We start from the raw sequence: 16,003 nt of genomic DNA, 5'->3' as shown, positions 1-16,003 counted from the left end.
GATAACCATTGATAATTTCCTACCATTTTGTGTGTAATTTGCTAAGTCCCCCCTATTATTATGTTATCCTTCTTTTATTCTTTAAAATAAAAAAAAAAAGAAAAAGAAAATATGTACTTTTTGTTTGTTGTTGAAGTCACTCATGTTGTGATACTTTGTTACAGTATTCCTTGCATGTTAGTACAAGGAGTAATGAGGAAGAAATTAATCTTTTCCTACAGAAGTGGATTATAAATCCTCACAATGTGAGATGAATACGAGACAGCAGTTACCTCTCCATTCTCTACTCTAAATTTGGTGGTGTTTATTTTCCCAGACAATATGAATAAAAAATTTATTTTTTTGAATTTTCATTAAAAAATATCCAGCTACAAGATACTGTGCTAACATAAATGTTGTCATCAAGCTGGCAATATGAAACCAGGCATGGTAGTATAACTAGTATTCCCAGTACTTGGGAGGCTGAGGCAGGAACAGTAAATTGAAGGTCAGTCCGGATTAGTGAGACCACGCCTCAAACAAAACAAAACAAAACAAACAAAATGAATAGAGCAGATTGAGACACATAGTAATCTTTTGAGAATCCCAGTTATTCACCATATGCTTCTCTACTATCTGTTTCTACTTCACTGGTTAGAACTATAATCCCAATGTCTTTCAGGCCATAAAGGCACTAAAATGACGAAAGTGGTTGACTTGAAGAATAGACTGTATCCCCTAAAATTCAGGGTTTGAAACTCTTTACTTGTGTGAAGAAAGGTGACTGCAAATATTTATCAGCTGATAATCACTATTTGCTTTTGCTTTTTTAGTAGGTCTTCTGTAGCCAAGGAGATTGATCTATATCTGCAGATTCAGCCAACTGCAGATTAAAAATATTTGGAAAAATATTCTCTGTATTTAACATGTATATTCTTTTCACTTATTCATTTTCCCCAAGCAATACAGTATAACACCTATTTATGTAATGTTTCCATTGTTTTAGGTATATAAAAGTGACTTAGGGCCAAGGAGATAGCTCAGTTGCAAAAAGCACAAGGCCAAGGAGATAGCTCAGTTGCAAAAAGCACAAGGTCCAGTACCAAAAAAAAAAAAAAAATAGAGTATATGGCTATAGGGGGAGAGGAAAAGATGGAGGGAGGATGGTTAACATATACAGCAGTGCAGTTGGATGAGAGAACTACTAATGTTTTCTCACACAATAGGTAACTATGGTTGACAACAATTAATGGAGTATTTCAAAATTGCTAGTACAGAGGAGTTTGATGATCCCAATACAAAGAAAAGACATGTCTGAGACAACAGATATGCCAAAAACCCTGATCAGCTCATCCATACTGTATACATATATGAAAATGTTATGCTAAACCCCATAAATATGTACACTTGTTGTATGTTAAATACACATAAAAATGTTTAAAATAATTATACTAAAATATACAGGGAAAAGTACATAGGTTATATGTAGATACCATGGTTATACAAGGTTGAGCAGCCAGAGACTCTGGTATCTAAGGGGAGTCCTGGATCCATACCCCTTGGATACAGAAGGACAATTGTATGGCCTACCATTTCCAAGGACCTGGGTATTCCTTAATGTTAACATCCACCTCTGAAGACATTCCAAGTTAAGAGAGGTTAAAGGAATTTCTGATTCATGGATTTTCTGCTGATTGCCGTTATCCACTGTCCCAATTAGATCATGGCAAGCTTATTGAATTTTTTTTTTTTTTTGGTCTTTTTTGAGGCAGGATCTCGCAATGCAGTTGAGCTTGCTGGCCTTGAGCTCGCTTTGTAGCTCAGACTGGTCTTGAACTCGTGACGATCCTCCTGCCTCAGCCTCCCAAGTGCTGGGATTACAGGCGTGCGCCACCACACCCGGCAAGCTTATTGATTTTTGGGAAGTTGTTGCCTAACAATACTCACACTGTCTACATACCTTCCATACATTTCTTTTCTTCTTCCAGTGAAATGTTGGTTTCTAAATCCTTATCATTGTGTTCTTCATCAGAGAAGCTGTGGTGGTTGAATACTTAGGCCTCTTTACCACCATACACAATGTATTCTGGGTACTCACAATCCCCCTCTTTCATGGTGGTTTCTGCATCTTCAGAGTATCCAACAGATTCTTGATATTCCCCTTCGCCTAAATATAAAGAATCATCTGGCTCCTCATATCTTTGTCCATCGCTTAAAAATGTAACAGTAGCTGGAATTTCATATTCAACTTTCTCAACTGAATTTAATAATGTGACTTTTGGTGTATCATATGCTTCCTCATTGTCCCTAGAGGACAAAGCAGTTTCCCTGTGACTAGTTTTCTTGTGCCTGGAGAGCTCCAAGCTTTTCAAATGTAAGTGTTCTTTCTCTATGGAGGGCAGAAGAACTTCAGGGTTCTCAGGCTTTTTCTTTCCAGGGGAAGAAGTATCTTGTAAATTCTTGCTTAGTCCCTTAGATTGACAAGCTGCTATACTCTCATGTTTCAAACATTCTGAAAAGAACAAGATTTGGTTATTTGTTTCATTTTGCTAGAAGTAATAAAGAGAACTAAGTTCACTTGAGTTTTAAGCCCTCAGAACATCACCTCTGCCTTTTCTTTTTTTGAGACAGGATTCACTATGCTGCCCAGTCTATCCTCCAACTTCTAGGTTTAAGTGATCCATCCTTGTGACTCAACCTTCTAAGAAGCTCAAGCCATAGGCCTATAATCCCTCTTCTTTATTTCACCGAGAGGTAAGAATACCTACTGCCTCCTACGTAATCTGTATGGCAAAAAATCAACAGTCCAAACTGCTTCCCACAGAAAAAAATCAGATGGTACAACTGCCTTGTTCAAAAGTTTGTCTCTCATGGAAACTTTACAGGATAAATGAATGAAAAAAGAACTTTTGAATCTTACAAAATGTTTCCTTATGAACTTACTGTGACCCACAAGTCAGATTTCCTGGGACCATTGTTAATGAAATCTGATTTGAATAATTCCTAATATATAATCAAAGAGCTGTAATTTAGAATAGTACACCCTAGAAATAATAAAGCCTATTTTTTCTAAGCATATTATCTTGTCCAACACTAGGGATCATTAAGATTCACTTTTTAATGAAAACAATTATTCCTTTAAAATCCCTTAAAAAATTCTGAGTATCTTTTAAATTCCCTTTTTAAAAAAAGAGCTACAGCTGCCTCTAGTGGTAATTTCCACAATTCTAAGCAATACATTCTGAAATAACTGCTCCCTCATTGGCTACTAGTTATTTTTGAACCACCTAAGACTTACCATTTGTATGCATATCAAATTAGCTACCACACAAGATTTTGAAATGAAAAGGGTTTAATGTAATGGATATGCCAATATCATTGATTTGATCTTTACACATTGTATACACATTGAAATATCACACTGAACCCCATAAATATGTACAATTATTATGTGTCAATTAAAATATTGTTTGGTAAACAATATTTTAATCCGCTATGCAGTTCAGGCTCGCCTTGAGCTCACTGTGTAGCCCAAGCTGTTCTCGAACTTGCAATGATCCTCCTGCCTCAGCCTCCCAAGTGCTAGGATTACAGGCGTGTGTTCCCACGCCCAGCTTCTGTCCATATTATCAGAGAGAAAAATGAAATTACTAATCAGTCATCTATGTATGCTAAAAATTATTTTCCTGTATTTTCAGAAAGGCTATCTCAATTAAAGATGATGGTTGAGGTTCTGCAATTGTTAACGTGTGAATTTACTTACTTGGAAAAAGAAATAAGATTGTGTCACAATTAACAGTATTTTCCTTCCAACTGCAGGAGTTCAGGCTGTTACTACCAGAACAATGAGAACTTTACTGTAGCACTAAAGCAACTGAAAGTTGTGGTACAGTCTGAACAACAAATTACCAGCCCCTAATCATTGTTCCTTGCTCTGTAAATGCTGCACACCTGCCCTATCTGATATTTCAGTGAAAATTTTCTCCCGGAAAAAGACGAACAGAAAATCTCCCTCTCTCCTAACCCCCAAAATTTATACTTCAATTTACCATGACTTAAGCCCCAAGTGGTAGCAGGCTATGGAAAAATACTCAATAAGCACTGGAAAAACTGGTCATAGCTCACTTCTCCCTCTTTCTGTATTAAAATTAACAGCTTCTGGCTTTTCTTCAGGGGATCCACAACTTTCTCTGGAGTCTCATACTCATCCTGAGAAATCAGCCTCTGAGAGGTTAATTCATCTAAAATACAACCAGGATCTTCTTGGAGGATTTTAAGCAACTCTTCTTGCTGTTTTTCTATGACCTCTGAGGGAGCACTCCCCATAGCCATTGTTTCTGTTTCCTCAAGACCAGGAAATGAAGTCATTCTGACAGATGGACAAATAAGAGTGGAAAAAAAAGCACATGAAACCAACAAGTTGAAAAAGAGTTTTAAAAATCAGAAAGCTACAGCTGGGAGTAGTGGTACATGTCCGTAATTCCAGCACTCTAGGGGGCAGAGGCAGAAGAAAGAGGATCATATAAATTTAGTGAGATCCTGTCTCAAGATTAAAAAAAAAAAAGCCTGGGGTGTAGTTTAGTGCAAATGCCATGGATTCAATCCCTAGCACCATAAAAAAAAGTAAAAAATAAAAGAGCAGGAAGTTCTTTTTCCAGCTCCCTTGTGCTGAAAGACAAACTTCTAATCCAGCCCTGCTGCCAGCAAAGTTTCAAGAGGCTCAGTCAGACTTTCAACATGTCTCTGGGCCTGCTGGTGTGCTAAAGCCCAGCTGAACCTATGTACTTGTTCTTTCACTTCTGTTCTGCTCCTCCTATTAAAGTGCTTCTGTGCTGGAATGGGGGCAAAGATAACTACCATCAAACTTTGGCCAAATTGTGAATACTTTTTCTGGTTTTATGGGTGTCTCGGTTACTTTTCTCTCATTGCTGAGACAAAATATCTGACACCAGAAATTAAGGATCGAAAGGTTTATTTAGCTCATGGTTTGTGGAGGTTTCATTCCATATTTGGCTGGGTGGCACATGGCAGAGGGCAACAGCAAAGGCAGCAAGAGTAAAAAGGGAGGAGTGGCAAGATCAAGCCTCTTTCCTTCCCTCATATTTTCCCAGGGCGGGTGTAGCACTCACACCCATAATCCCAGCATTGGATCATCAATCAATCATAAACTCTAGAAGCCTGCCCCATGACTATATGAGGCTTTGGGGGGACATCCAGACACAAACCATGACACTGGGCCTCTTGGTAGTGGGTTGGTGAAGGAAAAGGTTAGTGGAGGTCCAGATTTAGGCCTTTGGCCAAGTCCCTGGCAACAGTGTCATTGTATCTGCCAATGATAAAATATGTCACTGACACAGAGTGGAGGAAGTGGCAGATGCCAATGCACACAGTGTGGAAATCCAGTCCTGTGCACTCTGTGCCCCTGGCACCCTATGGATTATTTATCTACGGTTCCTTAGGTATTTTTTTCTTCTTCCTCTTTTGGTAGTGATGGGATAAACACAGAGTTTTGCAGTGCTCAACTGGTGGACTGACTCCCCTGCCTTATCTGCTGTTTTAATGACTTGAGAATCTCAAGACTCAACCCGGGGGTCACCTTCTCTGAGAAGCCTCTCTTAAACCTCAGGTTGGACTAGGTATTTCCTGCTCTGAGCACCACACTCTGATGATAAGAATGTAAATTAGTTCACTGATTTTTGGAGGTCAATTTGGTCATTGATTTTTGGAGGTCCATATGGAGCACTAAGCAAATGAGTTAGATAAAAGTAAAAATTCATACCCTTCAATAAAGCAATTCCACTTTAGGAAACCACTTTAAGGAAACATGAATGCCAAAAGCAAGAATCTACATTATAACACTCCAGAATTTTGAGAGATAGGAGAGACCACTTAGGAAATAGGAGGGTTTTATTAGGTGTACTTGAATCTATTAGACTTTTGTCCAAAAGACTGAGTGAGAACAAATGGAAGGTTCCAAGTTTTATATAAGTGTGTGGCGGGGGGCGCTGTTTACTGGTACAAAAAGAGGTGAGAATACAGACAAAGACAGTTATTCATACAGTGACAGTTTTGCAACCTTTGGAATCTTTGAACCTTGTGAGGACAGGAGGATGACATAACGCCATGGGGAGGTACAGAACTCTTTCTTCAAGACCGTAACTGTCATTCTTATCAGGAACAGAGCAGCAATCAGCCTTGAAGAAAATAGATCCTGGTGGGAACTGCTCGCAGGAGTACAGTTGTTAACATTATTTACAATTTTGCAGAGGTATATACTTCCAGGGAGGGGAGTTCGGGGAGAATTTACTCAGGCTTGGTTTCCCTTTGAGGTCTGCTTTAATAATACTGTTTATGATAACAAATGATAAAAAATAACCTAATTTTTATAAATTGAAGATCTGTGGATAAATGTCATATCAACAGTGAAACATCAAACTGTAAAAAATGATGTACTGATATATACTGATAATATATACTCTATATACTGATAATGATATCCATAATATCATTAATATTGTGATACTTCTAATATTAAATTAATATATAGCATATATGCGTCAATGCATTATATTAAATGTACATTATATTTAGATGAATAGAGTCAAGAGATACTCCAAATTTTAACATTGATTATCTCAGATATGATTACAGAAGGATTTATACTTCCTACTTTTTTTTTTTTTTTTTTTTTTTTTTGAGACAGGATCTGGCTATGCAGTTCAGGTTGGCCTTGAGCTCACTTTATAGCCCAGGCTGGTCTCGAATTCACAATGATCCTCCTGCCTCAGCTTCCCAAGTGCTGGGATTAAACGTGTGTGTGCCACCACACCCAGCTATACTTCCCACTTTCAACACTACTATTTAACATTTTTTTGTCATTAGTAGACTTTTTCTCATTTTGATGTAAAAAAACTAATTAGGCCAGGCCTGGTGGCACAAGCCTATAATCCCAGCACTCAGGAGGCTGAGGCAGGTGGATTGCCAAAAGTTTGAGGTCAGCCTGGGCTGTAAAGTGAGCTCAAGGCCAGCCTGAACTGCATAGTGAGACGCTGTCTCAAAAGACAAAACAAAACAAAAACTAATTGGCCATTGAGCCTGTAATCCCAGCACTTGGATCGTCCCAGGTTCGAGACCAGCCTGGGGTACAAGGTGAGCTCAAGGAGAACCTAAACTGCATAGTGAAACCCTGGCTCAAAAGACAAAACAAAACTAAGCAAAAAACTAATTGGTCTTTACTTACAGTTACATAGTTTGTAAGAACCTGAAAACAATCCAAATAACTATCAACACAATATTGAATGAAGACTATCAAATGTCACTTAATATTATATAGCATTCAAAAGGAATAAACTTCAGATACTAAGGTGAATTTTTTCCTCCTCTTTTACTCAGCCCAAGGTTCACTCTGCATAGCCCATTTTTCCCTTACCTTTCTGGTTTTTTTCCTACCTTTAATAAATGTGAAACTTTGCCATTGTTTACACTTGTTTGTTCAATTCTTTGGTCAGGAAAGAAAGAACCAAGAAAGCACCCCAGAAGGAGACTCCAGGTCCCCAAAACCTAATAACATATTGGGCTTAGCCAGCTGGGAGGTTTCCAAGAGACTTGTAGAAAGACAGTGCCTAACCTTCCTCCCATCAAGATGAGAGGCCAGTTTGGGAGGAGGAACTGAGCATGCTCAGTCCATCCCTTCAGTCTCTGGGGATCTCCTTGCCTATGGGGACCTGTGACCAACCTTCCAAAATCTTTGTTGTCAGAGCAAACTCTGGAGTCAGACTTGAACCAGCATCTCAGTGTCACAGGCTGTGTGACTTTGTCTCTCATGCAACCTGTGTCTTCATTAATAAAATGGAAATACTGGAAGCCTTAGCAGAAAACACCCAAGACATGCAAAATAAGACATGATTCACCTCAATTCAATGTACATACAACTTTCCAGCCTTTTTCACATAAAAGGGAGCCCATAAGGGCCTCTGCTTTAACTCTCATTTCTGTTCCACTTCATTCTTTTTGGCTTTGGTGTGGTTTTTGTTGTTGTGATTCTTGCTTTGTTTTGTTTTGGTTTTTGGATTTTTTTTAGACAAAGCCTCACTATTTTTCCCAGGCTGGCGTTGAACTTGCAATACTCCTGCTTCAGTCTGAGTGCTGGGATTTCAGGCATCCACTGCCATGCCCAGCTACATTCTTCCTCTCCAGAGGTGCCAGGGTTTGTTCTGTGTGCCCCTGAGACCTGGGAGAGGACTGCCTCAGTGTAGTGGGGGCATACAGGGCCACTGCAGCACCAGGGACAGTGTGGGTACAGTAGCTTTGGGCCAGGAGCAAGTAATGTCATTTCTCCTCAGACCAAGACATCACAAGATCCACTGTGGAGCAGTACTTAGGGGGTTGGGAACATGGAAGAAGCTGGGGCAGGGAGTGGAAAAGTAGCTCTGCCACCAACTTGCTCAGTGACTTTGGGAAAATTACTTCCCCTCCCTCGGATTCCTCCATATAAAATGAGGATAAGAACATGCACTCACCTCACATGTACGTTCTGAAGGCCAGCGGAAATCGCCCCATAGACAGCGCACCTGTACCTGGCACATAGCAAGTACTCAATAAAGCATGTGTGCCTGTCAGTGGCATGCAAGGGTCAGGCATGAGGGGGCATCTCTGGCAAAGGAGCTCCTTGTACCATCTCTGAGCCTTCACAATGGGAGATGGGGGAGAGCAGACACTGGGGTGTTGACTGAGAAACTCTCTGCAGGCTAAAGAATCATCTGGTCCGACTGAGGGTTTTTTCAATCAGCCACATATGACAGAGGCAAAATACTCCTTTGTAAACATTTCTCCTAGCCTGTGTAGTAGAAAAAAACACAATTGTTCTAACTGACACAATGTGAATATATTAAGTTACATGGCAAATGACTATAAAGGTCGCAGATGGAATTAAGGTTGCCAATTACCTGACTCTGAGATAAAGAAATTATGTACAAAAAAGGGGATCAAGAGATAGATGGATGATGCACCCCTGTAATTCCAGCTCTCAGGAAGCTGAGACAAGACGATCTCTTCGAGTTAAAGAGGACAGTGCACACTACAAGGTGAGTTCAAGGTCAGCCTACACTATACACCAAGACCCTGTCTCAGGAAAAAAAAAAAAGGATATATGGAAAGGAGAAGAAGGGAAGGGGAAAAGGATTTTTAAAAGAACTAAAATGTATTGTGTACATGTACACAGTACATTCCCCAAAAGGAATGTAAATAACAGGTATTAATAAAAAATAAACATTTGCCAACCCTGCTCCTCCCCAAGAAATTATCTGGGTAGGGCCAGTATAATTACAAGGAATTTTAAAAGTAGAAAAGGGAAAGCTGGGTAATTTCAGCACTCAGGAGGCTGAGGAAGTTGAGATCACTGAAAGGCAAGCCTGGGTTACACAGTGAGCCTGAACTCCACAGCCAGATCCAAAAAAAATAGAAAAAATAGTGAGGCAGAAGACAGTATGGCAATGTGACAGGGAGAAAGACTTTGAAGGTGAAAGGAAACAACCAAGGAGTTTGAGCTGCTTTTAGATTCTGAAAAAGGCAAGATAACAGGGTCTTCTTTTACAGCCTTTCATAAAAGCATGGTAGTATTATCAATGTATTATTATTTTTTCTGTGCTAGTAAACCCAGGGCCTAATGCACTTGAAAACTTGAAAGTTAGGTAAGCACTATAGCACAGAACTCTATCCCCAACGCTATATTTTAATTTTAGCACAGTGAGCCCTTCTGGTGCTTCTGATTGTGGTGAACACATAAAACAAATGAACATTGCTGGGCTACTGGGTGGAGGAAAAATGTCAGTTTGACCCAAAGAAAGAAAAACTTTGCTTGATTGTTAGTTTAGTTTGAAAACAATGTATGCGTTTAAGAACGTTCTGAACTTTGCAACACCTGCTTGCTGGAACCGATAGGTTCCGCTCTTTGCCCTTGCAAAAAAATCTTTTCACCTGCGCCAACCAGGATGTGGTTTTCAGGCTTAAAAGCTCAAACTTTCTTCGGTTCAGGGCTGCTCAGCATCTCCCTGCGTGGAGAACAGACTGACAGCCGCCGGCCCGGCTAATAAAGGCTCTTAAAATTCTAATTTGGATTCTGGTCTCGGTTCTTTATTCAGGGTAACCCATTACACTGATCACTAGAACTTTTATAAATTTGTGGTTTTTGTGATAAGAACACTTACCATGAGTTCTGCTCTCAACGGATTTTGAAGTGTGCGATATAGTATTGTTAATTATAGGCACAATACTATACTTCAGATCTCTAGAATTCATTCATTTTCCATAACATAAACTTTATACCTGTTTACTAAAGCTGTGTTGCTTTAAACTACTAAACTTCTGGTAACTTGTTACCACAGCAACAAAAAAGTAATATAGCACTTAATCCAGAAAATCTCCCTGAATTGCAGGTTGGTCCAATGACTCAAATTTATGCTTTCTCCTCTTCTCCCACACCCAATCTACCATTTGCATGAGAACATAACCATGTCCCGCTTCTATTCCTTGCTCCTAGAAAAGAGCCCTGTACTTATTAAGTACTAATCAATTGTTAAAAGTGTCAAAACAGAACCTCTGATTTCCAGGTTTTTTTTTTTCCTTTTTTTTTTTTTGTTTTTGTCTTTTTTGAGACAGAGTGTTACTATGCAGTTCAGGCTGGGCTCGAACTCACAGTAATCCTCCTGCCTCAGCCTCCTCAGTGCTGGGATTACAGGCGTGCGCCACCACGCGGGGCGCTAGCGTTCATCTTGCTCTGCAGGCCACCCCTTTGCTGAAACTTTGCGTGTGACCGGCCAGGTATTCGCAAATTTGCTTTAGAAAGTAAGCAAATTATACATGCCGAGACCGTTTTTCCTATTATGCATTTGGAGACATTCTAATTGTTTTTGCAAGGGTCCGAGCTTTGTCCACTAAAGAGGTTACAAATCCAGGTGGTCTGGGAATTGCCTTTCGAAAGTATCCACAGAGCGTCGTTTGTTTGTTTGAGAGCACAGATTTCCGGGACCTGCCCTAAGTGGGTGAATCCATTTCCTGCGGGCGGGAGCGGGAAACGACAGAACAAGCGCCACGTGTGGCTCCCGGCTCAGGGAACGGTGCGCTGCGTAAACATTGCCTTCTCTCCCTGGCAGAGCAGCTCGCCGGGAAGGCCAGTCGCTCTGCACTGCGCGGCCTTCTCTGACCCGGCGCACAGCGAGCGCCGCGCCGGCGCAGTGCCCGGCTGAGCCAGCCTGCACTCGAGATGCTGGAACACGCGGAGCAGCAGCTGGGCCGGTCGACGCAGGCTGGGTCACCCGCCACAAGCAGCAGGAGCAGAGCGCGAAAAGAACCCCCGCTGCCCCGCAGCTCAGACTTTCCGCTGGCAGGGCTCGCGCTCGCCCACCTCCTGAAACTCCATACGCTCTGCCAGGTTCCGCCCGCGCCTCTCAACTCCACCGACCTGTCGCGACGGACGCTTGAGAACGGTGCACCGCGCCCCGCAGGAAGTAGTTCCCTGGGCGGAAGCCTCGGAGCGTGATATAGCGGAAGTGCCTTCTCTTCCGGTCTCTTTGGTGTCCGCGGCACTAGCGAGATGGTGAGTAGGTTGCAGGGTCTGTCCGAATCGGTTTCCATCCGCCTTCCCTGTGGTGCGCTGCGTGCTGTCCCTGGGGAGCCGGCAAGGTTCCGAGTAAGGGGAGCTGCCGGGCAGAAAAAGAGCATGCGGTGCCCCGCAAGAGCCAGAAGAAAGACTCCTGGGTGGTGGGCCTAGCCTACAGTCTTGGAACTGGATCCCGTCTAGGTTCCTTCTGTTTTGTGGGGCTCACGCAGCTCTGCTTCGGATAGGACTATGAGGGAAGAAGTCTGAGAGCGTTGGGCTCTGTAACAGCAGAGGAATTGATGCTGGTTCCTGCAAGAGTCCTCAGGCTTTGGGGTAGGCACATTTTCGGTCTCCAGTCTTACGCCTTTTAAATACATATATGTGTGTAGTCGAGTCCGGGGTGATGGCACACCTGTAATCGGGGCACTGTGAAAGCGACTTGAGAACACTGCAGCTCTTCTCCGACAAGGGCTTAAGATAATGTGAATTACCAGCAGTGATCGCTGATGGGGCATGCACGAAGAATTAGAAACTTGCCCGGTTTTAGCCTTTGTAATGGCCTTGTAATCGTATCAATAGATGGTTTCCCAGAAAACGTCAAAATGCATACATAGAAATTACTAGGTTTCCGAATTGTTTACCCTTTTAATTTGTAGACGAAGGGAACGTCATCCTTTGGAAAGCGTCGTAATAAGACGCACACGTTGTGCCGCCGCTGTGGCTCTAAAGCCTACCACCTTCAGAAGTCGACCTGTGGCAAATGTGGCTATCCTGCAAAACGCAAAAGAAAGTGTAAGTGTTACTTGAGCCCCGCTAAAGGTTTGCGTTGCACTTAAGTGGGGATGTAATAAAAAACTGTTAGTGCGTCTGTATGAAGTGCAGCGGCAGCAAACTCTAGGTACTGTTAAATTGGCCAATAAGTGAGTAGAATCTTGTGTTTTAGATAACTGGAGTGCAAAGGCTAAAAGGCGAAATACCACCGGAACTGGTCGAATGAGGCACCTAAAAATTGTGTATCGCAGATTCAGGTACAGTTTTTGTTTTAACGTAGTGGGTCCTAAGGGCTGGACTAAGAAACGTTATTTGTGCTATTTGTGCAAAAGTATTGTACTCTGATTAGTAGGAACGAGGGCGTTGGAAGGTTTTGATTTTTTTGAGTAAACAATACGAGTTAAATCCAGAAGCTCTGAGCTATATTTCTCAAAATGTTGATTTACATCTAGCTGTAGTTTGTACGCAACTTTGTTGAGACAGTATTGCACCAGTGAGGAAGAGGGTAAGGCTGACTTGATTGAACGTTTATGGAGTTTGGTGAACAGTCGTTTTGCTGATGGCATTTGTAAGTGGATACCTTAGTCTTACTCAAAGTCCCGGTCAGTTGCACGTAAAATTTAGCTGCATTTTTACAGTGCCATGTAGGAGGTTAACTTAACCACCATTCCAGTTGAGATTGAAAATGAAACAGGCTTCATTTAAGCCAGTGCTTCCATTATATTACTATGTTGTTTCAGCAATTGTGAACTTCTCTATCTGGGCTGGAAAATTCCTTATTATAGGCAATTATCTGTGTCAAATGTATTTCAAAGAATAAGTAGCCTCTACCCACTTGTCAGTGTAGAATTTTATTTTTTTTTATTTTTTTTTTTTTTTGGTTTTTTTCCGGTACCAGGAACTGAACTCACGACCTTGCGCTTGCCAGGCAGGCGCTTTTGCCGCTGAGCTAAATCCCCAGCCCCAGTGTAGAATTTTAAAAGGTCATGAAGCTTACCTTGATCAAGTGAACTTCAATTATTTTGCAGTCATTATGTGGGCTCTGTGTTGAATAGTTTTCTAGTGTAATGTGAGAGCTGAGCCCATAAGCCAAGGACAGACTTTAGAATTGCTTGTTAACCTTTCTCTTTTTGGACTCACTGGTGTTCAAAAGGGTAAATACAGAACATCTTTATTAGAATATTGAAATGTAATGCTCTGATTTAAACAGTTTAAATGTCTGCTGTTAAGTCTGTTCATTCTTTCGTTGCTAAAGGAAGGTTGCTAGGATCTGTCCTTTATATAAGAAACCATTTTTACACGTACCCACATTTCTTAGCCAAGTAAGTTATTAAATCTATTGAAATTGCAATTGACTGTGATCTTAAGCAGAATGAAATAATAGCTTATCAGTGATGTTGTAAAAATAAATGTCTGAACATATGAATGCAACAGTGATTTCAGCATTTAACTGAGATAAGCTTGTTCACGTAAGTTTAACAAAAATGAGAATGTGTATATGTTTCTAAAGAAACTTCTTGTCTTTAACATGGCACAGGCATGGATTCCGTGAAGGAACAACACCTAAACCCAAGAGAGCAGCTGTTGCAGCATCCAGTTCATCTTGAGAATTTCAGCGATTACTCAAAATAAATACTTTGGTTTTAAAAGATATCTATCTGGTGTGCTAAGGTATTTTTTTAATTGTTAGGTTAATAAGTTCAGTGAATTTACTGGTTTGGGGAGTGGGGTGCTTAATTACTTATGCAGTTAAGTGACTGGTATATATATATGTGTGTTTGAGATTGGTCTCACTGTGTAGTTCAGGCTGACCTAAGTGACTGGTATATATGTGTGTTTGAGATCAGGCTGACCTTGAACTCACCGTGCAATTCAGGTTGGCCTCAAACCCAGCAATTGTGAGTGCTGGGTTGACTTGGCCAGTTCTTCAGTTTTTCTGTGTTAGTAGTGACGTGGCAGAGCTGTGTTTAAATTACAAGTTCACACATTTAGGATAATACCTAAGATGCTTAATCTGTCCTGTGTGGGAGGAAAAGGGACAAGTGTACTAATTCCTGCCTTTACCCTATTTTTTAAGATACATTTGTACAGAAGTCCCTGCAGCTCTGAATATAGGTTTTGCCCCAGTACATGAAACACTCATTATTTTATAGATCTTGGTTCTTAGCATTCAGGAATTGAACTGACTGTTAGGGTGATTTTACTACTTTATGCCCCACTGTTCTTTGAAAACTAGTAATTTTGAGGGGTTTTGAGTAGTTGATGAGTAGGTCCATAAATGATAGTGCCTTTTACAGGGCCACTGAAGTAAAATTTAGCCTTAAGATAATGAAATTACTTTCAACCTACAAAGACCAATTTTGTTAGATTTTGGCTTTGTAACTGTCAGTCTACTCCCCAGATCTTCATAACCTGATCTTGCTACATTACTAATGGTTCTTCAGTGATGGAGGGGCAAGTAAAATAGGTAAGACGCAGTATGGGAAAAATAACCATTGAAGCATGTAGGCAGTGATTTGACTACTTGAAATGAAATCTAGTCAGGAAAAGCATAAAGAAGGTGGGCAGTTATGTAATCTATTAAGAAAGGCCTAATTACAAGACAGTTGTAGGTGCAGTGGAGCAGTAAGGACACAGGACAGGTGAACGTAAGCATTCAGTTGTGCTTTGAATGCTAGACTGGAGTGTTCTTTCCTTGTCTCTTGTGTGTCCTGAGGGTCAGAACTGAGGTTTTGGCAGTGGGTCCATGTCACACCTCATACATTTAGGAAAGGGATCAGAAGGCCTCATTAATGCTCCTAGCCCCTCAGTTTCCCTGCTGGGCAGTTACGAATTGGCATTTCTTGGGCAGAAGGCACAAAGAACCTCAGGAACACAGTGTTCGTGAATTGTTTATTTGGTCCTTAGGTCTTTGCCCCTTCTCCCATATATACTTTACTTTGGACACTTCTCATAGGATGGTATGTAGGTAATACAGGAGTGCCATATGCTCGCTTGTTCTGTGGCAGAATTGGATAATCTTATTAGCAAATGTCTTCATTATATCAACAGTGAAGTTTCAGATAAAGGTAAGGTATTAGAAGATTGAGATCAGCCTTGAAAGATGCCATGTTGGCTCGATTAAAAGGCAAAGAAATGACGAGCATTTTGGTTTTAAAGGCTACGTGTGCCTTTTTTTTTTTTTTTTTTTTTGGAACAGGATCTTGCTAGGGAGTTCAGGCTGGCCTCAAACTCAGGAGATCCTCCTCTCTCTCCTGAGTGCTGGGATTATAGGTGTGTGAGGCTTGAGTTCCACACTGAGATAATAGACTTACGTTTAATGCAGCAGACCTCAAAAGCAGAGGACAGGAATCTTAGGATGCCTTACGTTTCTGCCAACGGCAAGGTTGGTGCATTCACTGTGGAAACAGATAGGTTTTGGGGCAATTGAGGTGAGGGGAAGTGAAATACTAAGGAAGCAATTATGTAAATCTAGTGGCAGTTGAGATTGAAAGCCAGAACTGAAGATCTACATTTCAAAGTTAATATACTATTGTGAAAGGGCACTGATTTGATTTGATTTGATTTTTTTTTCCGGTACCAGGAATTGAACTCTCGACCTCACACTTGCCAGGCAGGCGCTGTGCTGCTGAGCTAAATCCTCAGCCCCAGGATACT

The 16,003-nt window shown here is 41.1% G+C and overlaps 2 protein-coding genes across 2 annotated transcripts; one reads left to right on the top strand and one right to left on the bottom strand.

Annotated features, from left to right (window-relative positions):
• Positions 1–1,824: 1,824 nt before the first annotated feature.
• On the bottom strand, positions 1,825–10,587 carry Card6 (caspase recruitment domain family, member 6). The gene is made up of 2 exons (XM_013514977.1): positions 10,185–10,587; positions 1,825–2,491 (listed from the first exon to the last, which is right to left on the bottom strand). Exons 1-2 carry the CDS (start codon positions 10,273–10,275, stop codon positions 2,034–2,036), a joined length of 549 nt encoding a protein of 182 aa, XP_013370431.1. The 5' UTR covers positions 10,276–10,587; the 3' UTR covers positions 1,825–2,033.
• An 876-nt stretch (positions 10,588–11,463) lies between these two features.
• Positions 11,464–13,999, top strand: Rpl37 (ribosomal protein L37). The gene is made up of 4 exons (XM_005415269.2): positions 11,464–11,572; positions 12,232–12,367; positions 12,519–12,603; positions 13,884–13,999. Exons 1-4 carry the CDS (start codon positions 11,570–11,572, stop codon positions 13,951–13,953), a joined length of 294 nt encoding a protein of 97 aa, XP_005415326.2. The 5' UTR covers positions 11,464–11,569; the 3' UTR covers positions 13,954–13,999.
• The last annotated feature ends 2,004 nt before the right edge of the window (positions 14,000–16,003 follow it).

Source organism: Chinchilla lanigera, unplaced genomic scaffold (assembly GCF_000276665.1).
Source record: "Chinchilla lanigera isolate Chin_1 unplaced genomic scaffold, ChiLan1.0 scaffold00025, whole genome shotgun sequence".
Taxonomy (NCBI): Eukaryota; Metazoa; Chordata; class Mammalia; order Rodentia; family Chinchillidae; genus Chinchilla; species Chinchilla lanigera.
The sequence above is the reverse complement of the archived record's forward strand: the minus strand, read 5'-3'. Positions and strand labels throughout refer to the sequence as shown.